The following is a 26,625-nucleotide window of genomic DNA, read 5'->3' on the forward strand; positions in this document are numbered from 1 at the left end:
TTCCGCGACACAGGAGATGTGTCGGTATGGTATGTAAGGTACTTATAGTTCGCACATTCGTAAGTCAATACATGAATAACCATGGTAGAAGCGCGCAGAAGTCCGTAACATGGCTTGTTTACATTGTATTTGTTTGTGCGTAACTGGCGACAGCCCCACTTGAAGCAGGACCCAATGCAAGTAAAGTCTTAAAAGTGTCAGAAACTTTACTACATTCGGGTTCTGCTTGCGGGGCTAAGTATCAACAGTTACAGTGACATGTGGAATTGGCTGTTTCACTTCTGATAGCCATTTGTGTACATCATGCATGAAACCCTCCAGAATGTCAATATGAGGTTGAAACCACTGATTCTGCCTCTCAAATTCCTCTGCAGGTATTTGTAAACCCACCAGAGATAAATGCTCTGCTCTTGCATCACCACATAAATGAATTAATTCATCCAAATGACCTTTTACAGCCTCCAAATTGTCATTTGAGTTCATGAGCTCCTTCATTGATTCTCTTACTTTGACAGCCTTTTTAACTGCCAATCCTCTTGCCTTTTGATACTTAGCAACCTCCATTTCCAAGCCTTTAGCTGTAAGTTTGACAACTCTTTTTTCCTTTTCAGGTTCAATGTTGCCATCTTGTGGCTGAGCATCTCCATCACCACTAGACATGTTGCTTCTGAATTCACAGCCTCAACTCACCCCAGTAGAGCTGTAGCCTGCAGGTGTGTCCAATCACCTGACAATCAGCATTGGCAGTGAAACAAACAATGTCTGTCCATTTGTGGCTCTTTTGATGTCCTTTGAAGTCCTTATCACTCTTAGTAGAGCACGTTCTTACAGAATGTAACTGCCATTTTTCCAGTTTCCAGTTACTTCACAGGTATATGGGAGTGATCCTACGCAGTACACACACAGAAAATAGCAACAGATGGATGTCCAGTCTTTGATCCAGTTTGAGTGTTATTTATTGAAGTTGTTGCAGTTGAAATGAACATGAACATACCGGTGATGTTACTAGTAGATGTTATAAGTTACAAGTTGCTGGTGCTACTGGTAAGAACGGTGTGCTCCCTGTTCCCTGTGTCTCCTTCTTTCCTAGTGCCCCTGTGTCACCTTTATAAGTGCTCCTGTGTCACCTTTATAAGTGCTCCCCTTCTAATGGCTCCTACAGTTACCATTGATCTAATAGAGCATACAATTTACAATTTACAATTTACAATTTAGGCATTTAGCAGACGCTCTTAATCCAGAGCGACTTACATTAAGCAAGAACAAAAAAGCATGGGAATACATCACATAAAGACATTTATCATGAAACATGCGTAAGCTAAGAAAGTAACAGTGGAATATCTATAATGAAACTATACATATAAGCTATACATCTACACTAGCATAAATTGACTCTTGACCAAAATTCATATCAGATTCTGTGTCTAGCTGAGACGTGACCTTTGACACGATGTAAATGTCTCAATAGAAAAGCAGGGAGAGGAATGCTGCCTACGACCCCAAATATGTTATCTTGTATTAAGTATGGCATAATCCAAATGAGCTTTTTCATATTAATATTATTTTTCAATAATTGACTGCAACTTTTGAGAGTATATTTTTTATTTTATAATAATAGGCTAACATTATTAATCAATAAAAGTCTATAGGCTGCAATGCGATTAGGCCTGTATAAAATTATTTAAAATGTTAAGACAAATATTTGTACAACATTTCAACTGTCGGTCCCTTCGAGCTATGGGATGTAGACTAAACCCTAAACCCAACAACGACGCCACGTTTGGGGGGAGGGAAGACGTTCACCGACACGCATCCATTAATACTCTATGACACGCACAGACGCACGTTCTATAGAGCACCGAAGTCCTGACGTCACTGTCTGTAGAGGGCGTCATTCCCCAGGTTCATGTATTTGTTTAGTTGCATTGAAAACGCATTATTGGGATTTATGATCGCTTCATATAAAGAAGTGTGTTTGAAAAATAAACCGATCACCCCGGCCTTTACACTCATATGGATATGAAGCATCGACTGAAGGTGGAAATGTACAAATATATCCAAAGAGTAACAAAATAAGCGCTAGAAATGAGTAAAACAACCCATAGACTACATATCCGGGTAGGCGGGGTGACTGGCTGCAGCTCCCAGTCGCACCCAAGATACGTCACGCTTAGCGCGTGTGTTTTGTTTTGTTTTAGTCCTTAGAAGACTCAGACTTCGTTTCCTCTCCGTTTAAACGTTTTGTTTCGTCAAACAAACTAAATGAGAAAACAACATGGTACTATATGCTTCGTCCCAGATTGCGACCATGAAAGCGGTCAGTGCCACGGTTGTACTTTCTACCGTTTTCCTGAAAATAAGAGGACGAGACGCCGTTGGATTGAGAAGATACGGTAAGGATAAAACAAAGTTACGGGTAAATGGTTTTGTTGCTAAGTGACACTTAGCAACAAAACCGTAAGTGAAGTGACAATGCACAACATATTTGTTTATATCTGTAGCTTAAAGCTTTATACAGTTTATCAGAAACTGAACCTGGAAAAAGATTGCTACAATAGTTAATGACACCATTTGGTGCAACTCCCAACAACAACTTGAAAGAGTGCATGATGCATCCATTTGATGAGGAGCAGCTATTTTAATGTCAGTGCAGTCGATTATCATAGTGCAGTTTTTGAACATCTGGAATAAAGCAGGAGGTGATCTGTAGTCCCATATGGACTCTATCGCCACACAAACAACATAAAATGCTGCTTAAAAAGTATTGATAGTCCACCCCGAGCTTTTACACTTTGATTTTATTTAATTTAGAAATGGGCATTAGACATATACGATATCCCACTTACTGTATTAAACTGCACTTTCTGTGCACAACCAATAAAACAACAAATACATGTAATTGTGTGCCGTTGAATGTGTGGGGTGCTGAATTTGTGTGTGTACCGTTTCCTGATCATGGAATGATCCCAGAGTAATTTAATCTTATTTTCACAATGTTAGTTATTAAAATATTACTTTCATGGAGGTTTTTACATAATTCTGATTATTGGGACTAATTTTTCTATAGTAATGTATTACTGTAGGCTATATGAGTTAAATTAGCACCATCTTGTGGTGAAAATGCGAAGGTGCAGTTAGAACTGAGCATTTGTTGTGTGATTCAGTAGCCTATTATAAACTCAAAGAATCAATAAATTAGAAAGCATAGAATTAGATGAGATAATGGATACAGCCCACAAAGAACGTGCATTGAGACAGTCGAGTAGTCTATACATTGATTCATTCTTGCAAACAAATAAATCCATGGGGTCATTGGGGTGCAAATTTCCAATGGCCAGTTGATGATAATGATGATGAATGCATCTAAACTAGTCTTGTTTATAATCAGTACACTTACACAATACACAGTAAATAGCCTACTAATTCACATTCAACGGACACAAAGTGTTTTATTGGAGCAGTGCTGCCATGGTTAGAGCTGCTTGCTAATGTTCATTAAATATTTGTTAGCACAGATCTATAAATATCACATGTCAGAATGGCTTCCGAGTGGCGCCACACTGCTACTAAACAGTGACATGGAGAGAGAGATTGTCTTGGACTGAGCTCAGTCTGGCAGAGCCTCCTTCGTTATTTCACTCATTGAAATGTCTTGTGCAGGGCTCGGGGTCTTTGTAATATGGTCTGCAAAATAGTTTTAATAAATTTAGCAATTAGGCTACCTGCTGTTGAGAGGGTATAGGCCTATGTACAGTAGGTTGTGGATGGGAAGTGGATGTAGGACAGGAAATAGGAAACGATAGAAACAAGTGGAGGAGAGAAAGGATTTACAGAGTAGCCTAACATGCATTGTTCGTTCTGTTTTCTCAAATGCAAAAGAGACAAAGGTCTGAAGAATCAGTAATCCTCACTAGCTCCTTCTCGACCCCCCCTGAATTATGAATAATTCAGTCTTTTCAGTGCAGGGCCACCTATAATAGACAGTAGACACTACTGCTGTATATAAGATTATCCCTGGTCCTATAGCACAATGTCACTGCCAATGTTAGGTTACATAAACTATAGCCTACTGTAGCACATAGGCCTACATGCTTACTGACCACTTCCACTTCTCCTCAGGCTGCAAGGCCTATGCCACTGCTGAGCATCTCCCTAAGGCATCAAAAGTATAACTATGTCAGCTGCATCTGAAAATAACCCAATAACACACAATTCATTAATATTGAAGCTGAGTATTTGCGCTGCATGCAGCCAAACAATTGAGCATGGCGTGGGCTTAAAATATGCAATACGATACCATACCACTGTCACTATATTGGTGAGAGAGAGAGAGAGAGAGAGAGAGAGAGAGAGAGAGAGAGAGCAGAATAACTTCCTTTTCATCCCACGTGTCTACCATGACAGGGGACAGGATTAATAGGCCTACTTCTTTTTTAGTTTTTGCTTCATTTCAAGATCATTTTATTACAATCAAAAAGAAAACAGGAAAGAGGAAAGAAAGTAAGTCAGCATCACATGTTTTGTTGCATTTCAACTTGCCATCCCATAATGCTGCTGCTGCTGCATGCATGTCAGTGAGGGTATGCATACAGCCTCGCCCATCAGCAGCCAGACAAGGAAAGGCACCAACGCATCAGAAAAGAGAAGATTGGCACCTATACAGACTGACAGACAGTCCTGTAACCCAACCTTGACATAACTGGAGACGGTTTGGGGCACTGTGCTTACAAGTCCGAGGCGGGACCGTGGCTCATTCGGAACCGCTAGACGCGCTGGTACTTGTAGTGCACCCGCCCGCCACATGTTCCATGTTGACATGCGTAAAAAACTACACTTCCCCCAACACTGTCACCGGGCGCCCGTGCTCCCATTGGCTGGCCGCCGCAGCCGCAGCCCCAGAGAATGAATGAAATTGAAATAGCTGGTGGTACATTACATGTAGCCTACAATACCGGGCTCTGCAGTGTTGCATTCTATCATACTATATCAAAATGGCCACAGCGGTACAGAACCCCCTCAAATCGTAAGTAGACATTTCAGATTTGCTTCCTTATTCTTCCTTGTTCCCGGGGATCTATTATTTGTGCATGCTGTCAGTGTTTGTTTTTTCCCCCCGTGGAAGCTGTTCAGCATCAGTGTGATTATAAACACATCTTTACGTCCAATGTATATGGAAAACAGCGGATAATGTCAGTGTCTCGGGGAATGATATAGCCTATTCTAACAAAGTTATCTTTGTGACAAATTTGGGGTTTGCCTTACGTGAAGGGATTCCTATATCTTTTGTTCCAAAAACGTAGAATCTAGCTTGGATGGCGTGCAGAATGATGATCATTTTTAACTGAGCCAGCGTGATCGCATGTGTGCAGCAGGGATATGGAGGAATGTTGGAGGTAGATTTTTTTTTCGTGACCCGGTGCGTCCCTTGTCAGTGTAGCGAGCCAAGATCACGGTCAGCCCATGCAGGCTGGCTGTCTGGCCGGCATGTCGGGGATTGTTTTAACCGGCACGGTCCCCAATTAACGACCACAACCTGCCAAGTGCCAACAGTTTTGACTTTAGAGAGGGATGTGCTTTTTGATACCTGTGTGTGTGGCTGTTTGCACATCTTGGCCGCCATGGGTAAACAGGTAGGCTGAATTAAGCCGGCGGCTCGGCCGAGAGAGGCAACCTGATATAGGTTGCAAAATGCATTTCTTCACTGACTGATATCTGCAATGTGTGTGTGTGTGTGTGTGTGTGTGTGTGTGTGTGCGCGCGCGCGCGCGTATGTGTGTGCGTGCGCCATATAGAAAATAATGGGGCGACTTTTAACTATACGAGACTTGCTCGTTTTCATTTATAGCGCGTACATATCATTCTACGATACAATGAAAAACCCATGGATATTTAGGCTGTTTACTGTAGGCTGTGCAGGCGTGCTATTATGTTATTATTATTATTTTATTTTTTAAATTTGTTTTGTTCCATGTTTCTAGAAGGATTATTGCGCGCGGCGCGGAGCAGACGCCTGCTGCCCGCGTGGGCACGCGGCCAAAAGGTGGCTGATGTTGTGCGTCTGTCAGAATGTAGCCTATACATAAAGACAGACAGACAGCCCCCAGCCTGTGTGTGTAGTGTAGGCTATACGCTGAACACACAATATAGCTCCAGTCTGCAGGCAAAACAAGAAAATCTATCCTGGATAGTTTTGAGACAAAGAAACCTCACTGTGTTTGCCTATAAGGTGCACACAGCACTGACTGTAATATAGCTTACCTGAAGATTGCATGTCAGGTCTGTCTGTCTGTCTGTCTGTCTGTCTGTCTGTCTGTCTGTCTGTCTGTCTGTCTGTCTGTCTGTCTGTCTGTCTGTCTGTCAGCCTATCTGATATCCCAGACAGGCGACATTTCATGCAATTTCATGAGCGACTGCTCCTGCATGCCATGCTTTTGAAGAGCACTTCACAGAGAAGAGGATGCAGGGCACCGGCAGTAATGTCACTGATTGCGGCAGGGTGCCCTGATGACTGTGATGGCATTTCTACATTCTGGTAAAAAGGCACAGCAGCACGAAGTTGTTCAGTGCTTATTTAAGCATTAAATGCACATCAACATGCAGTGTACAATACATATTATCAGCACATTATATCTTAGTTAAAACAGATAAATGGGATACTGTATAAATATTGTGGTCATGGCCAAGGCAGGATTACGTTATTCAGTCTGCCTGTCTGTACAGTACCTACTGTATATGGGGGCCACTGAGTTCAAACCTCCCCTCTCTTCTCCCCATCCCCTCCCCCCCTCTCCTCTCATCCCCTCTCCTCTCCTCTCCTCCCCTCTCATTTAGGCAGAGAAAGGTGTCTCACCTGTAGTGTGCAGATTGCTCCCAGAGGACATTGTTGATACCCTCCCTGTCTAGGGGATTAAATTGACTGATTTGCGTGTGTGTGTGTGTGTGTGTGTGTGTGTGTGTGTGTGTGTGTGTGTGTGTGTGTGTGTGTGTGTGTGTGTGTGTGTGTGTGTGTGTGTGTGTGTGTGTGTGAGAGAGAACAGAAAGATGAAGTCTAGAGAGAGAGAAAGAGAGAACAGAAAGATGAAGTCTAGATAAAAGAGTGAGGGAGAGAGTATGGCATGGTCATGGACATTGTATTTGTTTGTATACCATGGACAGTTCCATTGTATCTGTATGCCATGGACAGTTCCATTGTATTTGTATACCATGGACAGTTCCATTGTATTTGTATACCATGGACAGTTCCATTGTATTTGTATACCGGACAGTTCCATTGTATCTGTATACCATGGACAGTTCCATTATATTTGTATGCCATGGACAGTTCCATTGTAATTGTATGCCATGGACAGTTCCATTATTTGTATACCATGGACAGTTCCATTGTATTTGTATACCGGACAGTTCCATTGTATTTGTATACCGGACAGTTCCATTGTATCTGTATACCATGGACAGTTCCATTGTATTTGTATACCATGGACAGTTCCATTGTATTTGTATACCATGGACAGTTCCATTGTATTTGTATGCCATGGACAGTTCCATTGTATTTGTATACCATGGACAGTTCCATTATTTGTATACCATGGACAGTTCCATTGTATTTGTATACCGGACAGTTCCATTGTATCTGTATACCATGGACAGTTCCATTGTATCTGTATACCATGGACAGTTCCATTGTATTTGTATACCATGGACAGTTCCATTGTATTTGTATGCCATGGACAGTTCCATTATTTGTATACCATGGACAATTCCATTGTATTTGTATACCAATTCAATTCAATTCAAAGGGCTTTATTGGCATGAGAAAACATACGTTTACATTGCCAAAGCAGAAAGAACAATACAACAATACAGCAATACAATCAAAACAAAAATTATGTACTTTGAAGGTCAGAATCTTCAATAGATCAACTTCTATGTACCAAGATCACTCGATGCAGGTATAGTGCAGGAATATACACAATGATTAGTCTTTAGGGTGGTTGTGTTCCATTTGATATCCTTCTCCTATCACAGCAACTCACAAATCTTGCTGCTGTGTTTGCACATTGTTGTACTTCGCCCAGCAGATATGGGAGTTTTTTGTCATTGGTCATGTTTTCAAAATCTCCGTGTGTGGTTGTAATCTGTGGGAAGTATGTGTCTCTGATGTCTTGGTACAATGGACAGATGGTTAGGAAGTGTAGCTCGGTTTCCACTTCGTTTAGTGTGCAGTGGGTGCATAGTCTGTCTTCTCTCGGGATACAGGTCTGCCTATGACGGCCTTTCCCGATCGCGAGACTGTGCTCACTGAGTCTGTACCTAGTTAAGATTTTTCTTTGTTTTGGGTCGGTCACGGTGCTCAGGTATTCTGCCACTGTGTATTCTCTGTTTAGGGCCAGATAGCATTCTAGTTTACTCTGCTTTTGTGTTGCTTCTTTCCAATGTGTCAGATAGTTTTCCCTTTGCTGTTTTATAATTTGGTTTAGTCCAATGGGTTTTCTATCTCGTGGCTCTGTTTGTGTTTGTGCCCGGAGTTCCAGGGCCAGCTGGCTGAGGGGGCATCTCTCTAGAGTTTCACTGTGTGTGAGTGCCTTGTTATGGAGTGCATCTAGGTCACTTTCTTTTAGGTGGTTGTAGAACTTAAGTGCTCTCTTTTTTATTTTGATTATGAGTGGGTATCGTCCTAATTCTGCCCTGCATGCATTATTTGGTGTTTTTCGCTGGGTACGGAGAATGGATTTGCAGAATTCTGTGTGTAGGGTCTCGGTTTGGTGTTTATCCTATTTTTCCAGGTCATGGTTTGCTAATGGTCCCCAGATCTCGCAACCATAGAGGGAAATTGGTTCTATCACCGAGTCCAGTATTTTAAGCCAGGTTTTAATTGGGATGTCTATTTTGATGTTTCTTTTGATGGCATAGAATGCCCTTCTTGCCTTGTCTCTCAGGTCCTTTACAGCTTGGTTGTAGTTCCCTGTGCTGCTGATGTTTAGGCCAAGGTAGGTATAGTTTTTAGTTTGTTCTAGTGGGATTGTATTTAGGAAAAATTGGTGGTTTTGGTGGTTGGGCCTTTTTTGAAATATCATGATTTTAGTCTTGGTTAGGTTCACTGTCAGGGCCCATGTCTGGGAGAATTTGTGTAGGAGATCAAGTTGCTGCTGTAGTCCTTCCTTGGTTGGGGACAGCAGCAGCAGGTCATCTGCGTAAAGTAAGCATTTGATTTCTGTGTTTGCCAAGGGGATGCCTGGAGCTGTAGACTGTTCTAACGTTTTTTCTAATTCGTTGATATATATGTTGAAGAGTGTTGGACTCAGGCTGCATCCCTGTCTAACACCACGGCTTTGGGGGAAAAAGTCTGTGTGCTTTTAGCCTATTCTAACTGCGCATTTGTTGTTAGTGTACATTGATTTTATGATGTCATAGGTTTTCCCCCCAATGCCACTTTCCAACAGTTTGTACATCAGACCCTCATGCCAAATTGAATCGAATGCTTTTTTGAAGTCGACAAAGCAGGAGAATAATTTGCTTTTGTTTTTGTTTATTTGGTTGTCAATTAGGGTGTTGAGAGTGTAAATGTGGTCTGTTGTGCGATATTTTGGTAGAAAGCCATTTTGTGATTTGCTCAGGACATTGCTTTCTGTGAGGAAATTTAGAATTCTGTGGTTGAGGATCATGCAGAGGATCTTTCCGAGGTTGCTGTTTACACAAATCCCGCGGTAGTTATTTGGGTCATATTTGTGTCCACTTTTGTGGAGTGGCGTTATCAGCCCTTGATTCCATGTGCTGGGGAAAATCCCAGAGCTGAGCACGATATTTTGGAGTTTTAATATGGCCAGTTGGAATTTGAGGTCAGTGAATTTTATCATTTCATTTAGAATTCCGTCTGCCCCACAGGCCTTCTTTGTTTTAAGTGTTTTTATTTTGTCTTGTAGTTCTTTTAGGTTGATTTGGGAATCTAGTGGATTCTGGTAGTCTTTTATGGCTGACTCTAGGTTTTGTAGTTTATCTTTTATTTGTTTTTGTTCTTTGTTCTTCTCGATTGGGCCAAAGAGGCTAGAAAAATGGTTTACCCATACATCTCCATTTTGGATGGGTAATTCGTCCTGTTTTAGCTTATTAAGTCTGTTCCAGTTTTCCCAGAAGCTGTTTGTCTGTATGGAATCCTCAATATCTTGCAGTTGGTTTCTAACGTGTTGATCTCTTTTTTCTCTTACTGTGCTCTTACTGTTGTTTCAGTGTTTCCCCATATTGGAGACGTGTTTTGTGGTTGTCTGGGTCTCTGTGTTTTTGGTTTGATAGTTTCCTTATTTTTTTCCTGAGATTCTTGCAGTCATTATCGTACCATTTGTCATTCTCAACCTTTTTTCTGGCTTTCTTGTTTGATACTTTTAGGTTTGCTAGTGAGGCTGTAAGTTCGAATATATAATTGAGGCCTTCTACTGCCCTGTTTACACTTTCACTGTTTTCTTCAAAGGTTTTTTCTAGGAACTGGTCCAGTTGTGATTGGACTTGTTTTTGTCTATACCATGGACAGTTCCATTGTATTTGTATACCATGGACAGTTCCATTGTATCTGTATGCCATGGACAGTTCCATTGTATCTGTATACCATGGACAGTTCCATTATTTGTATACCATGGACAGTTCCATTGTATTTGTAACCTAACCATGGACTCGATTAAAAAAAATCGAATTAATCAGAGGCTTTGTAATGAATTAATCTCGATTAATCACATTTTAATCGCATATCAATATTCAACCCGAGAACAGTGAGAAACATTTTTTTTTCAAATGTTTTTGGTATCCCAGTGAATAATGACTATACGGGATTCCACTCATTTTCAACATTTTACTGTCATTAATATACCTTAGAGTTGTTGTGTGGATATAATAAGAAAGTCCCCCCCCATTCTGTGTTGACTAGAACTGGAGGTCTGAAAAAAAATCAGTAACATTATGAAGTACATCTCAAAATCATCAAAATCATCACAAAAATGTACTTCATAATGTTACTGTTTTTTTCAGACCTCCAGTTCTAGGCAACACAGAATGGGGGGACTTTTTATTATTTCCAGTGCACACAACTCCATAGAAAAATGTTGAAAATGAGTGGTATTCCCCTTTAAGCAATACAACGTTTTTATCCCAACAGCGAGATATAGGCAGGTGATAGGCAGCAAGTGCCTATATAAAGTGTCTTCAGTGTGTATATGAATACTCAAATGTGCTTTACATGGCTGGGCATGAGAAAACAAATAAAAACAACTTTCTTATGGGGGAAACATTTCACATGACATGAGGTTGGGGCAGACCATTGTCTGACCACGGAATTCCCACGCTTTCTACTTCAGTATGTTTCGCATCGAGAAGCTTGACAGCTTCGTGCTGTGGTGAAATCACCGAACGTCTCCGGTGTCCTTTGAGACATGTTAAACTGAAGCAATTAGCATGGAAGCTAACGTTGGTCATATATGGATCCTTTCCCGATTAAATGCGTAATTCTTTTTAACGCGTACATTTTTCTGTAGTTAATTAATCTCGATTAACGCGTTAATGTCCCGGCCCTAATTTGTATACCTAACCATGGACAGTTCCATTGTGTTTGTATGACCATGGACAGTTCCATTGTATTTGTTTGTATGACCATGGACAGTTCCATTGTATTTGTTTGTATGACCATGGACAGTTCCATTGTATTTGTTTGTATGACCATGGACAGTTCCATTGTATTTGTTTGTATGACCATGGACAGTTCCATTGTATTTGTTTGTATGACCATGGACAGTTCCATTGTATTTGTATACCTAACCATGGACAGTTCCATTGTATTTGTATACTTAACCATGGACAGTTCCATTGTATTTGTATACCTAACCATGGACAGTTCCATTGTATTTGTATACCATGGGCAGTTCCATTGTATTTGTATACCATGGACAGTTCCATTGTATTTGTATACCATGGACAGTTCCATTGTATTTGTATACCATGGACAGTTCCATTGTGTTTGTATACCATGGACAGTTCCATTGTGTTTGTATACCATGGACAGTTCCATCGTAGACCAGGACAGTTCCATTGTACTGTAGATCATGAAGGACCTGTCCTTCATTGTGTGTGTTTTTGAGGGGCGCTAGTCCCATAGAGTAATACAAGGATAGAGACAGAACTGGAGCGTGACGTCCTGGAGCGTGACGTCCTGTGGCCTAACCCTAACCCTGTAGCCTCTAGTGGGCGCCCCTCATTTCACACGGGTGTGATTTTTCATTTTTAAAGTTATTTGTGTCTGATAGGATAGGACTATGTAAGTGTAATTGACAGCTGAACAGTGGTGTCATTTTTGCTATATTTGAATTAAAATCCTGAATACGTTTTTGCTATTTTTTAATTGATGAGTAACCTCAGGCCTGAGGCCCTGAGGCCTGCGTGGCACATCTATGCACGAAATGTCTATGTTCACAGGCTTCTTTGTGTGGCCTAGAGGAGCATCTGAGCATGTGCAGCACTACAAGTCTTACACCATATGCGGCCAATAACATTTTAATACTAGTAATTAGCTGAAATCAATAATATATCAGTATTCTGATATTAACCTGCGCGCCAGTTGCCCATTTATGCAGTATATGATCCACTGCCCCTAGCGTGTTTTAATTTCACAGTCTGTGTATGCGCTTTGGCTTATAGGCTAAACATGGGTTAACGTCATGTTGACATTTCATCCTCTCAAACTGCCATCTGAAATGTAAAGAGGTTTAACTCTGCCCTGGCCTGCATGTGGACATTAATCACTGTGTGTCTACAGTGGTGGCTGACCGCCTTTAGAATTCACAAAGTAAACCAGCCGTGCGTGTGCCCAACAATGCCCCCCAAAAACTATATACCAAACAATTCTGTTCAGTTTCTGCCTGTACTTGGCAAACAGAAGGGTGTATCCTCTAAAGCAGTGGTTTCAACCCTTTTCATATTAAGGCCTATTATTTATTCAGCATTTGAGCCACGGGGATGCACTATTTGATGAGATTTTGCCTTTCAACAACAACAACAACTTAGAATATTTTGTTAATAATAAGATTTTGTCCCATGCTGTATTGTTGTGGTACCATTAGGAGAGATAACAGGCTAACGTTGATCAAAATGACAATTCTTCTACTTTCTCTAATTTTGTAGACTTCTTGTAAACTAAGTAATGCAGATGTTTAACTCTTGAGAGGGTCCATTTGGTTTCATGTTACGCTCTCAAGAGTTAAACATCTATAAGGTAAGGGCCCATAAGGGTCCATTTGTTTACCAACTCTTCCATGATTTAGCTGGGGACTACCTGGAACCTCCTCAAGGACCACTGGTGGTCCCTGGACCACTGGTTGAAAACCTGCACTGCTCTAAAGTCTCTAAACCAGGCTGAGCCCATACTGTATAATATGAAAAAGATCTTCTAATTCAACTGATGCAAATAAAGTGCTTAATATTGCTATATAGTGCTACCCATAACTTAGTCTACTGGTAGTATACGCCTTTCACAGTATAACACGTGCGTGTGTGCGTGTGTGCGTGCGTCCGTCTGTGCGTGTGTGCGTGCGTGCGTGCGTGAAAGCGTGCATGCGTGAAAGCGTGCCTACATGTGCGTGCAAGTGTGCGTGCACGTGCAGCGCAGAATGGGGGAGAGGAGAAAACGGCTACAGTACAGTATAGCTTCAATCTACTGGGCATCTACATGCCAGCTTTCTCTGTCTCTCTCTCTCTCAGGATTAGAGACTAATTTAATCTATTTATTTGCCTCTCGTCACATTCTCTCTCTTTCTTTCACTCTATTCCTGTCTCTCTGTCTCCATGGCTGTTTGTCTCTGTCTGTCTGTCTGTCTGTCTCTGTCCTCCTCTCACCCCTGTCGCTCGTCTCTCTCATTCCTGACTCTTCGCTCCATCCTCTTGTGCTCATCCCCTCTTCCTATTTCAATTCATCACTCTATCGCATCTAACCTCATTACTCTCTCTCTATCTCTATCTCTATCTCTATCTCTATCTCTATCTCTATCTCTATCTCTATCTCTATCTCTATCTCTATCTCTATCTCTCTCTCTCTCTCTCTCTCTCTCTCTCTCTCTCTCTCTCTCTCTCTCTCTCTAACTTCTCAACTCATCTTCAGACCATCTGAGCAGAAGCAAATCTGTTACCCTCATCAACAATTCTCTGTCTTAGTGGTGGCCAACCCCCCTCCCTATATCTCCAAACCCCCCCCTCCTGCTCTCTCTCTCAGAGCCCTTTCGATTGCGAGTCAAGTCATGTCACGATTGCAATATTCAGCAAAACACATTGAAAGAAATAGGGGCAGTGCACTTTTTGTCAGTTCTCCTTTTAAATCGGGGCATGGTGGCTAGCCCTATAGCGTCTCCACATTTCCATAGAGATGTACTGCAGATAAAGTAAAATGGATAGGTCTTATAGTCCGAGGTAGTTCCTATGGCATTTCCAGTTCACGCCGCAACGACATTATGTTTTGCTTTTGTGTGTATTCAAGGGAAGATCGGTGTGTCATATACCCACATCCTGTTAGATAAAACATTGTCACACTATAAAGCTATCATCCTCAAACTATAGTGAAGGTTTGTTACAAGCAAAGATCTTAAGTACGTTAAAGCTTCACTAATATTGAATCACAAAACGTTGTATTGATGTCAGTCTTCCACATGGCTCCAGACTGGCCATAGCCAGGAGGGACAGTGCATGGATTTGAGATTACAGTATAAATGATCGAGAAAAAACAAAAACAAAACCTACACACACAACATTGACAGATTAGAGGATTGACTTCCTTGGTCTGCAGTGGCTACTGTAGCCTATTTTCCCTCTAACATGCAAAAAGCTGATGGAATAATGTTGTTGTTGTGTGTGTGCGTGCGTGCGTGCGTGTGTGCGTGGTGTAGTGGTTTTGGTCATTCGCTGCGGACTGCCACAGTGCCACACAATGCTAGGGGGGACAATTATACATGCCTTCACTGACTATACAGGACTAACACTGCTCTATAGACAGTGCCTCAGGTCTCTATCCAAAAGGGTGATTTGCCATTTGAGAGTATTTCTATGTACCACAATGTGCGCACACACACACACGCACGCACGCACGCACGCAAGCATAGTGTTAATTATTTCACAATATTTCATTTAGTCTTTAGTAGTCTTTAGTGTTAATTTAGCCAGAAAAGATTTAGTCTTAAGGTGACTCCAGACCGAGGAAACTTGTCCAGACTAGTCAAAGACTACTTAAAACTCTCATATTGACACAGACTAGCATTTTTTATCCGCGCATTTTCCACCATGCAAATTTAGAAAGTGCTGGTTTGCAGTGTTGCCAGGTCTGCTTATTATAAGCGACTTTGGGATAGTTGTCCTGTAATATAGCTTAATATTCATAGTTGCCCGTTGCTTTATAGTTTAGGCTTATTTCTGTAGTGTAGTTGCTTATTTGGGCTTGCTTTCATGATTCATTTAAAAAATAGCTGATAGGGCTCGAGTAGTGCAACTAGTTGCTTCTTTTGGATTTGTTTTCATAGACCTGGTCGCTTGTTTCACTCACAGGATAATGGCAACACGGCGCTTCACACCTAAACGATAAGAGATATTTTTGCTAGTCTTGCTTTGGAGTTGATTTGGAGACTGGAGTTGATTAATTGGTATAGTAATTGAGAGTTGATATTGAGAATATGGTATCTAGTTCACACACTACACCAGTAGTCAGCCCTGAAACATGACGAGCAGACTAGAAGACCACTCTACAGTGGAGTAATTTATCCCCCTCATCATTACAACATGGATAGTGTCGCTCCCGACATCGGCAACTGACCGGACATGTTCGGTTCTTCATCAACGGGTTCCGACGCGTCAATAAGGCGATATGGACGGCAAGCGACGGGAGCTTCTCGTCGGGAGTCTCCTGCCGACACGCTCGCGACTCTTTCAAACTGGCCGACAGCCGACCATCGGCGCAATGTGGAGGTAGCTTTAGTCTTAGTCATATTTAGTCTTCTGAAAAACCTTAGTCGACTTAGTCTTTAGTAGGGATGCACCGAAAATTCGGCCACCGAAAATATTCGGCCGAAAATGGCTAAAAATGTATTTTCGGCCTATTCGGTTTCGGCTCAAATAGGCCGAAAATATATCACCGAATAGTCAAAACACTGGGTCGCTATAAACACAACACGCGATTGTCTTGAACGTAACCAGAGCGCTACGCATCTACCCCTCTCTCTCTCCCCAACTTCAGTCTCCCACACACACACACACACACACACACACACACACGGAGCGTCTCTGTGGCTGCGATGCGCTCCGCGAAAACTGCGAGCTCATCAACAGGTTGCAAAATGCCCAAAACAGGTCCCAAAACATGGTATTTGTGAGCACCGCCACTGTCTATTCTTTTGTCGTATGACCAAAAATGCTCCCCAATGTCTGAATCTGTGAGCTTGCAGGCAGGCTACGACGGACGAACACTAGCAGTGTAGCACTAGCTCGTTAGCTCCTCCAATTTGTTCCACCTGTGTAGGCTACTGTAATCTCAGCAGCGCATTGAAGTGGACATAGGGCTAAAGCAGAAGCAGAACGTCCGTGAACGTTTTGCTTAACAATGAACAGTTGTTCAGTGCTGTTTAACTTTGGCAATATGTGATACTAGAGCCTAGAGAACATGCTAATATGGCTGCTAAATAAGAACGTTTTCCCCCCCATCAGCTAGCGTGCTATTGTGTGTGTGTGTGTGTGTGTGTGTGTGTGTGTGTGTGTGTGTGTGTGCGCGCGCGCGCGTGTGTGCGTGCGTGCCCACACAGACTGTGTGTAGGACAGTGGTTCTCATAGTGGGAGTTCCAGCTAGAGCTAGATAGTTAGAAAGTAAACCAAGTGGACCCTAAGGTTCTGTAACAGAGTGCAAAAATGGAACCAAATAGACTCTCAAAATTTACATTAATTTTACAATAGAAATAAAAAATAAATTGGGGTCCCAGAGATAGAAATGGAAAGAAAGACAGTCAGCTATACACGGTCAACATTACAGATAACAGTATCATTACAAGTACAAGGAATGGCAAATCAAATTGTATAAAAAACGGGGTAAAATATTAATTTTGAAGGAGTATTCATTTGTATTGTCTTTATTGTTAGTTACAACATGCCTACAATAACGTGAAGCATTTTTTTAAAGGTAATTTCAAAAAGGTGCCATAATCTGATTCATCGATTCATCGTTTAAATAAATAATCGCCCGATGAATCGATTATAAAAATCCATAATCATGTCTTTTGCCATAATCAGGTAGCTTTACAACAAAGATGTATTCGGCTATTCGGTATTCGGTTTTCGGCCAACTGTTTCCTATATTCGGTATTCGGTTTCGGCCAAGAATTTCCCTTTCGGTGCATCCCTAGTCTTTAGTCTTATAGTCTTAGTCAAGAAAATGAACACTGCGCACGCACGCATGCACCTAATTGCATTACATTTTCAAATGGTGGGCCTATCTTTTTTTGTACCAGACTCTTAAGCGTGCATCATATTTTCCAGCTAGATGTATCTCTTCTTCTTCTTCATGAGTTGGCTCTAGCAGTAGTTCTCAAACTGTGGTCCGGTGACCCCCAGCCGGGAGGCCTTGAGCGGGATCAGGTCATAATGATACTGTATTTATATAAGGAAACCAAATGGAGCCGTAGATCATGGGTCTGTGAGAGTTACAGACCCACAACGGGTCCATTAAGGTTCCTTGTGTTACACAGTTATGAGGGGTCGTGTGATCTATAATATGTATTGTATACCAAACAGGGAGTCCTTGAAATCAAAGAAAGATTGTGAACCACTGGTCTAAAGGAAGCTACAGATTCCGTGCAGTCTAACCTAAGATTCTAACATTAGACCACAATCTAACGTTCTATAGCTGCAGTGATGTTGGTGCATGGGGTCTACAGTAGTATTATTTCTGCCCTGCCTCACTGATCTCAGCCCCAATGAAATGCATGATCCATGTATTAACTGACTGTGTGTGCAACCAGCTCTCTCTGCATGACAAGTGCACTGGAGCCTGAGCAACCGTCCGCTGGACTCTGAATCTCTCTGTCATGTTTGTTATCCCAGAGAAAACACCACAGCACTCATTCATTGGCTTAGTGCTTTTAGGGCTGTCGCGATCATGAAACCTTACATAATTAATTGCAGACTAACAATTTAATTGTGATTTTGGCGTTGAACGTTTGAACGCATCCACCCCCATCCACCCCCATCCATCCATCTTCAACCGCTTATCCGTAGTCGGGTCGCGGGGGCAACAGCTCCACCAGAGTGTTCCAGACGTCCCTCTCCAGAGCAACATTAGTGAGTCGATGTGTTTCCTCCAACTGCGCCTTGGTCTGCCCCAGGGTCACCTCTTATTGGGACGTGCGTCGAGGACCTCCCTAGGGAGACACCCGAAAGGAGCCACCTAAGCTGGCTCCTTTCCAGGCGAAGAAGCAGCGACTCTTCACTCTACTCCGAGTCTCTCTCGTGTGACTGAACTTCTCACCCTATCTCTAAGGGAGATGCCAGCCACAAAGCCTCAAAGATGGGTGGTGGCTGGCGTCATGACCTTTCGGTCATGACCCACACTTCATGACCATAGGTGAGAGTAGGAATGAAGGTAGACAGAGAGCTTTGCCTTCTAAAATAAATAAATATTACATTTCTGTTTTGCCTTTTGGCTTTGTAACAGCGCAGACATGATAAATAACTATTCCAAAAGAAAGGGCTGGCATGTTTAATAACGTTATACCTTTGGAATATTTACGATTATTACCATTATGTAAAATAATTGTGATTAGGTGATTCATAATTGTGACAGGCCTATAAGTGATGCACACACACACACACACACACACACACACACACACACACACACACACTACACACATAGAGAGACATGCAGTAGGCCTATACACATGTGTTTCCCCAATTTGCACACACAGACAAGTGCTGCACGCAAAAGTTAAGGCATAATTCTGTACGTGCGCACGTAGGCATGCACTGTGATACATGCACGCACACACTCTGAATTAATTTCATTCTCTTTCTTGTTCTCTTTCCTCATCATGTCTGTATTTGTACAGAGTTAAGAGAAGAGGGAAGTATGGTGTTTTCTCACTGTATTTCTGTTTCTGGGTTAATGCTTTCATCATCCTTTTATTTAGTCTCTCTCTATCTCTCTCTCTCTGTCTCTCTCTCTCTCTCTCTTTGTCCTTTCGAGAAGACAGGAGTGAGAGAGATGGGGGGAGAGAGAGATAGAGAGAGAGAGAGAGAGAGCGTGGGGGGGTGGGGGGAGTATTTTTATCTCTATGACCTATTTCTCCAGTGCTACCTAACTGACTGTCAGTCAGCTCTAACTGCTGTGGGACTATAATGTGAGTTCTATAGCAATGAAGCCTGGAACTTGTAGTTTCTTGTGGCTGTAGATTGTAGTCCAAAGTGAGTTGGAGGAATGGCATGTATAGTGTCGTGTCCTCTCCTCTCCTCTCTCCTCCTGCATTTTTTTCTCTCCAGTCATTTCTCTCATATGATTCCCTCTGTCTGTGTCCAGTGGCTCTCCCTGTAGCATTAGTTGGGGGTGAGGGTGGAGTCAACGCCAGCCAATGGCAGCTTCTTTCTGCAGCACTTTAATAAGGATGCAGACTGGGAGGAACACACACACACACACACACACACACACACACGCACACGCAGCATACCAACATACACACAAAAGCGCATGATTTCAAGTTAACACATGCACGCATAAGCACACACACATGCACATGCCACGCACACACATATAGCATACGAACATACGAAAGTGCATGATTTCAAATTAACACATGCATGCATAAGCACGCACATACACACACACACACACATGCGCGCACGTGAACACACACACATGTGCACATACACACACACACACGCAAAGAGGTAGGGAATCCATCCCCATAATAAGAGGCCAAGTGCAGTGGTGATAAATCTCACCTGAAGGAGCTGTTCGGAGGCAGATTGCCTTACCCTGATGTACTGTCCTCAATACACACTGCGGCTACGGGCCATATATACACCCACACCACACACTCAATGTACTGAATGTCTGTCTCTCTCACACACGCACAGACGCACATGCACACGCACGTCGCACGTGCACACACACACACACACACAGACAGGCAGGCAGGCAGGCAGGCAGACAGGCACGCACGCACGCACGCACGCACGCACGCACGCACGCACACACACGAAAACGTGTGTGTGTGTGTGTGTGTGTGTGCGTGTGTGATGATCATGGGACCTAGTCACTTCTTTGGGGCTTGTTTTCGTAGAGCTGGACGCTTGTTCCTCTCGCAAAAACTGCCAATGCCACAAAGCAGCATAACATTTGTGGCAGCTGCAAGTGGCTTTTAAAATCTTGTTCTAAGACATACGACTTTGCTCTATGCACACACACACACACACACACACCCGTAATAATAGGTTATGCATGGGATTTTATAGGACAGCATTAAAAATAGCTGAAAATAACTGAAATTGGTCTGCCAGCGTAGAGTGGGGCTATTGTAAATCATACATCACATCTCTATCTGTAAACATCTCAAAAACATATTTTTTAAACCATATAATAACCATTGTCCTCACAATGTATATTTCTCAAATTCAACTAGGCCTATACTTAGTAAGTATAGTTGTGGGCTTGTCGATCTGCTATTTTCAGCGATCTGCTTTTTTCCCACATGAATACCGATGCTGGTTTCAAACTTGCCCATCCCTATTTTGGGCATTATAGAGAGAGAAATCCCCCTCCCCTCAAAATTGAAAAGTTTCCACTTGTTTGTTTTTTAAGTATTTCTGAGAAACAAAATACAAGTACATTGATCATAATTGATTTTGTTCCTTTTTTTTGACAAAATATCTGTCAAATCATCAGTAAGAGCTAAGGGGCTTCTCCAAAGCCGGGATTGGTATAGGAGCCAACATTCTGCCATTCTCTCTCTCTCTCTCTCTCTCTCTCTCTCTCTCTCTCTCTCTCTCTCTCTCTCTCTCTCTCTCTCTCTCTCTCTCTCTCTCATATATACTGTGTACTCTTGTATATCTCTTTCGTTCTCTCAAGGCTGTTGTCATGATAACATTTACAGTGAAGATACTTGCACACACACACACACACACACACACACACACACACACACACACACACACACACACACACACTCGTCTGTAAAAGAAAGAGAGAGAGAGGAGAGTGAAAGCGATATTGAACTATGGGTGCTGAGGCTGGGGAGAGCTGGTGGTGGAGGTGAGGAAAAAGGAGAGTGATGGAGAGAGGAGGAGGAGGACGAGGAGGGATATTGCGTAGCGTTTCCGGACAGGCAGAAACCTTGTATCTCCATATTGAAACTGATCATGTGTCGCATGATCACGTCAATGTGTTGTTTGAGCTTGTAGATCTGCTGTTTGTCAAGACAAAGAAGAAAATACGTGAAAACGAATGTGGTCCAAGTGTGTCTGTGGGTTTTTATTCACTGTCTCGGGGTGGAAACCTCATCATTTTGCCCAAAACTGTGACTTTTCAGGATTCAAATTCAAAAACAGTAGCAGATCTACAGGCGTATTGTGTGACGCTATAGTATGGTCAAATATTGAATTCATTTATTGGGGGGAATAAAGTTAAAATATGGAGATGAGAGGTTTCTGCCCGACAACCAAGAGCTTGTGACTAAATCTAATCTATACTTTAGATCTATATACTGTAGGAACACAGGTTCTTTTATCCCCCCCATTCCCTGAAAAGTAACAGTTTTGGACATACATGTTTTCCACCCTGAGATCTGTTCAGTTCAGCCAGGGCAGGGTTAAAGGCTGATGTTAGAGCTCTGCAGGCCAGCGCTGTGTGTGTGTGTGTGTGTGTGTGTGTGTGTGTGTGTGTGTGTGTGTGTGTGTGTGTGTGTGTGTGTGTGTGTGTGTGTGTGTGTGTGTGTGTGTGTGTGTGTGTGTGTGTGTGTGTGTGTGTGTGTGTGTGTGTGTGTGTGTGTGTGTGTGTGTGTGTGTGTGTGTGTGTGTGTGTGTGTGTGTGTGTGTGTGTGTGTGTGTGTGCATGAGAGGGCTGCACAGATGGACGATGGTAGTGGAGGCAGGTGGTTGGCCAGGTGTAACTATAGCTATAGCTACCGGTGACTGTAAGCCGCACAGCTCAAATACTGTACAGTACACACACACACACACACACACACACACACACACAGTGCACGCACATCAGCTGACTATATCACACAACACTCAGCACACTTTCAGGCACCCCATTTTGTTGGCCATTCGCTAAACCATCTGAAGTGCAAAGTACTCCGGCGCAATCTGGCCTCCCAAAAGCATGATGTTAGAAAACCCATTTAGCCCGCGGTCCACTTCATTCTCCTCCACTTTAATTACCCCATTCCATCCTCTGAGAAGACGCCATTAAATCGGAATCCTTCTTTGTAAGTTGCCGTCTTTTAGTGATTGTGCACTAATTTTATGACTCCCCTCTTCTCCTATTTTCTCACCGCCCATCATGTTCAGTGATGTGGTACGCCCTCTAGGGGGAGCCCTCTGTTTTCTCTATCAATAGGCAGGAGAGACGGCTATAATTGCAGTTAATTTGCAACACAATATTGGTCTTTGTAGGCAGTGTGGTTGTGATCTCCGGCCTGGGGTCCGGTCTCCCTGCACTGGATATCACTTACTGGATATTGCTTCAGGGAATCACCAGGTTTGGGTCCTGCCTGGTCGCTTGTTCCAGTGGTGTAAAAAACAGTACTCACATTCTTTATACTGTCTGAACCCCTTTTGGTGTTTTAAGCAACATGTTATACTTTAGCTATTGAAAAATAGCAGATCTACAAGCTCATAGCTCGAGCTTGTAGATCTGCTGTTTTTGAAAAATCTTAAAAATGTGGTGCAAGTCTTTGAATATATATTCTTCCAGAGCGAACGTTTTTAACTAAAATCTTTGCTTCTGGGGGGGTCCCTGGAACAACATATTTTCAGATAATGTTTGGGGTCCTTGACGTGAAATATTGAGCACCACTGATATAGAAACATTTTTCAGAAAGTTGGCGTGATTTTAGATTTTTTATTTCGGTCTAATTGGCAAAGGTCTGGAATTAAAAATGTACTTAGAGTAAAAGTACAAAAGTGTCAAGTAAAAAATTTAAAATAATATAAATAATTTTGCCTCAGATGCAGAACGTCCTGTTTCACAAGTTTTCATTGTATAAAAGATCTTTTGAAAATGGCAGATCTACAAGCTCACAATGTAGATCTGATCAGATCTACAAGCTCACAATGTAGATCTGCTATTTTCAAATGGCCGAAATGTATATAGGGCTGAAGTGGTTAGTGTTTTGTAATGCTAATCAAAATCTATTGTAGTAAATAATTGTAGTGGAGGAAAAAGTACAATATTGTGTGGACAAAAAATGTCTCCACAAGTATAGTAGCAAGTCTGGTCCTCACAATTGTTGTTTTAGGGTTAAAAAACATGTTCAAGCTTCAGATCGGGTTTATATTAGGATTAGACATTAATTAGAGCTTCATCTTTATCGTTAGTGGTAACCGGGAAAAACAGCCAATCTACAAGCTGCTTGTAGATCTGCTATTTTCGTGGAGCGCTAGCCCCTCCTATAATTATGACCAGCTTTGTGTGTTTGTGTGTACCAAATGACAGTGATTTGATTGGCTGAGCACTGAATGTTATGTATGGTGATGTATGACGATAAGAGTGCCCCTCACTAGCCAGCAGGACTATGAGACCATCTTAACCACATGACTAGCGTCCTTATCCTAGGGTCAACAACATTCGATTGAGATAGCAGATCTACAAGTGAACTTGTAGTTCTGCTATTTTTGGTGAAGATATTTAGTGTAGAGGGGAAACAAAACTAGGGGACCTAGTATTTACACCTGGGGGACTCCAACTGTGATTAAAGGAGAATTTCAGACTAGAAAGCTTTCTTACCTTTATTTGTAGTTGTTACGTCCCCACCAAAGAGGTCCAGGTGTTATTTTGTGCAAAAGCGCATTATTGCCATAGGCAAGCCTTCTAGCATGGAATTCTCCTTTAAAGGCGTAGTGCAATGAAAAATATGTTTTTCACACTTTTAGACTGCACATCTGTGGTCATCATATATGAGCATACCTAACAATGGATGCCAAAAAGATGGGTACATTTTCATGTTTGTGTATTTTTATATCAAAAGTCCATACAAATCGAATTTTAATTACTTCCTGAAAACGAAAACGTACTGCATGATGACGTGTCGAGGCTCACCCGTTTGATTCCCCATATCTGCGCGTCCGTCCAACACAGCTGCTACTGATTACAGAAATCCTCAGTTTTTATTCCCATTCAAGATGACATCCAGACAGTGTATATTACTCGGTTTCAACTTAATCATCACGCTAAAATATGTATCTGAAAACATTATAGGGTAGAAATAAGCCACATAACAGTAAACTGGTACAGCTGGCCGACTATCTGACTTGTAAACAAACACACTCCATGCGTCCTGTGTATAGCATAGCTACCGTCCCTATCTACCGCCCCATCGCCTGAAGGGATCAGGCGATGGGGCGCTCTGATTGGTTCAGAAACTTCAGAGCCGGTGTTTCAAACTGAAACCGTCTGAAACTTCAAAATAAAACCTACAGGGCAACGGAAATGGTGGACATTTTATTTTGAAGTTTTAGCGTCAAACTGTCTATGACTTCCTGCACGTGCATTTAGTTTGTAAACAAAGTGACAGGGAGACATGAGGACAAGTCAGTGGATTATTTCTAACCTATACCTAACCTATACACAACCTATACTGTTTAAAACAAGTAATACACTGTCTGGATGTCATATTGAATGAGATTAAAACGGAGTAGTTCTTTAATCAAAACCATCTGTGTGGATGAGGACAAGAAACATGGGAAACAAACTGGTGAGCTTCATTTTTATTGCCTTTTATTGATGTGTATCTCTACACGTCATCACGCAGAACGTTTTCGTTTTCAGGAAGTAATTTTAAAAATATTTGTATGGACTTTTGATATAAAAACACACAAAAATGAGAATTTGAACACCTCCCGAAATCCGAGTAAGGAAGCTTCCGTTCACGAAAATATATTTTGAAATATCTTACGTACGTATGTTTAGATGATTGTCCCCACCAGGCCGAAGGCATGGCGAGAGAGTATGTTTTGCACTCTGTCTGTGTGTGTGTGTGTGTGTGTGTGTGTGTGTGTGTGTGTGTGTGTGTGTGTGTGTGTCTGTTAACAGCTACTCTTCGGCACCGTTAAAACCCGGTCAGTGCCAAGCTTTGCACAAACACTCTCTGGATCCCAACGATGAACCTCTGCCCCAAACTTTCCTAAACGGCCACCAGGAGTTGACTTTTGTAAAACACATTTTTTGATATTACTCCTCCAGATTCTGTCCAAAAATGCCGCAAATCGTTACACAGTATCTCTATAGTCATGTGTTAAAGACGGATCTGTCCGATATTTCATGTTCCAACTTCCATCCTAATTGGCTAAAATTGGCTTTCAAAGTTTGCAGGATTGGCCCACGGCTGCGCGTCTCGCCTGTAGGAAAGACCGGGGCTGCTTGCATGCAGGTTTCCTCCGCCATCGGTGTATGAATGGGTGAATGTAATGCACAATCTATGTAAAGCGCTTTGGATAAAAGCGCTAGGCCTATATAAATGCACATTTACAGTACCAATTATATTTAACCTGTATGCCATCAGCTGTGTGTGTGTGTGTGTGTGTGTGTGTGTGTGTGTCCGGCTGTGCATGTGATTGTGAGCACATCCCTGTACATGAATGTGTGTGCATATACTGTACGATACATGTCATGTGTCTGTACTGCGTGCGTACGTGCGTGCATTGCAGCATCGTGCACGTCTAGGTGATTATGCCTGTTTCCATGTCTGCCTGGCAGCTGTGTTACGTCTATCATAACATCTCTCTGCTTTTGTTCTGCTAGCATATATATGTATATATATATATATATATATATATATCATGTCGACTGATTTTCTCTATGGTGATTTTGGAGAGTCCTATAGTCCACCAAGTTTTGACCCATATTTTGTCCAAAATATTTTGTATATATTTGAAAGAAACACAATCAATTCAATGAAAGTTTATTTAGAATGCATTTTAAGCCCTAACACAACACGTTGTTAGCTTGGAGATCAGCAAATGGCAATTATTGAAAATGTTTGGAAAGCGGTCACTTATCTGTGCACCGGCCAATCTCACTCTAGTTCACGAGTCACACGTTCACAACTGAAACGCTGAAACTAAATGCTAAAATAAACAAATGCCACCTGGAATGGAGACCAGAATTATATGGAAACTCAATGTGAAAAATAAATCTGAAAAGAGCTAATGGCATATATAAAGCTAGTGTAGTACAATGTGTGGCTATACAGTAAATATTGTGCCCTACTACAGTATGTAGTGTGTGTGTGTGTGTGTGTGTGTGTGTGTGTGTGTGTGTGTGTGTGTGGTGGAATCCCCTTGTGTCCAAAACTGTTACTTCCATCCATCCATCTTCAAACGCTTATCCGTAGTCGGGGTCGCGGGGGCAACAGCTCC

General features: G+C 42.1%; 1 protein-coding gene across 1 annotated transcript in view; it reads left to right on the forward strand.

Annotated features, from left to right (window-relative positions):
* Positions 1–4,976: 4,976 nt before the first annotated feature.
* Positions 4,977–26,625, forward strand: part of dpf1 (double PHD fingers 1) — a gene marked incomplete at its 3' end in the record, with an annotated part of 75,786 nt that continues 54,137 nt past the window's right edge. Inside the window, exon 1 of the mRNA XM_080772722.1 lies at positions 4,977–5,023. Coding sequence (XP_080628848.1) covers positions 4,992–5,023 — 32 coding nt within the window. The 5' untranslated portion in view covers positions 4,977–4,991. The remainder of the gene's footprint in view (positions 5,024–26,625) is intronic.

Source organism: Protomyctophum bolini, assembly GCF_963924005.1.
Source record: "Protomyctophum bolini genome assembly, chromosome: 9".
NCBI lineage: Eukaryota > Metazoa > Chordata > Actinopteri > Myctophiformes > Myctophidae > Protomyctophum > Protomyctophum bolini.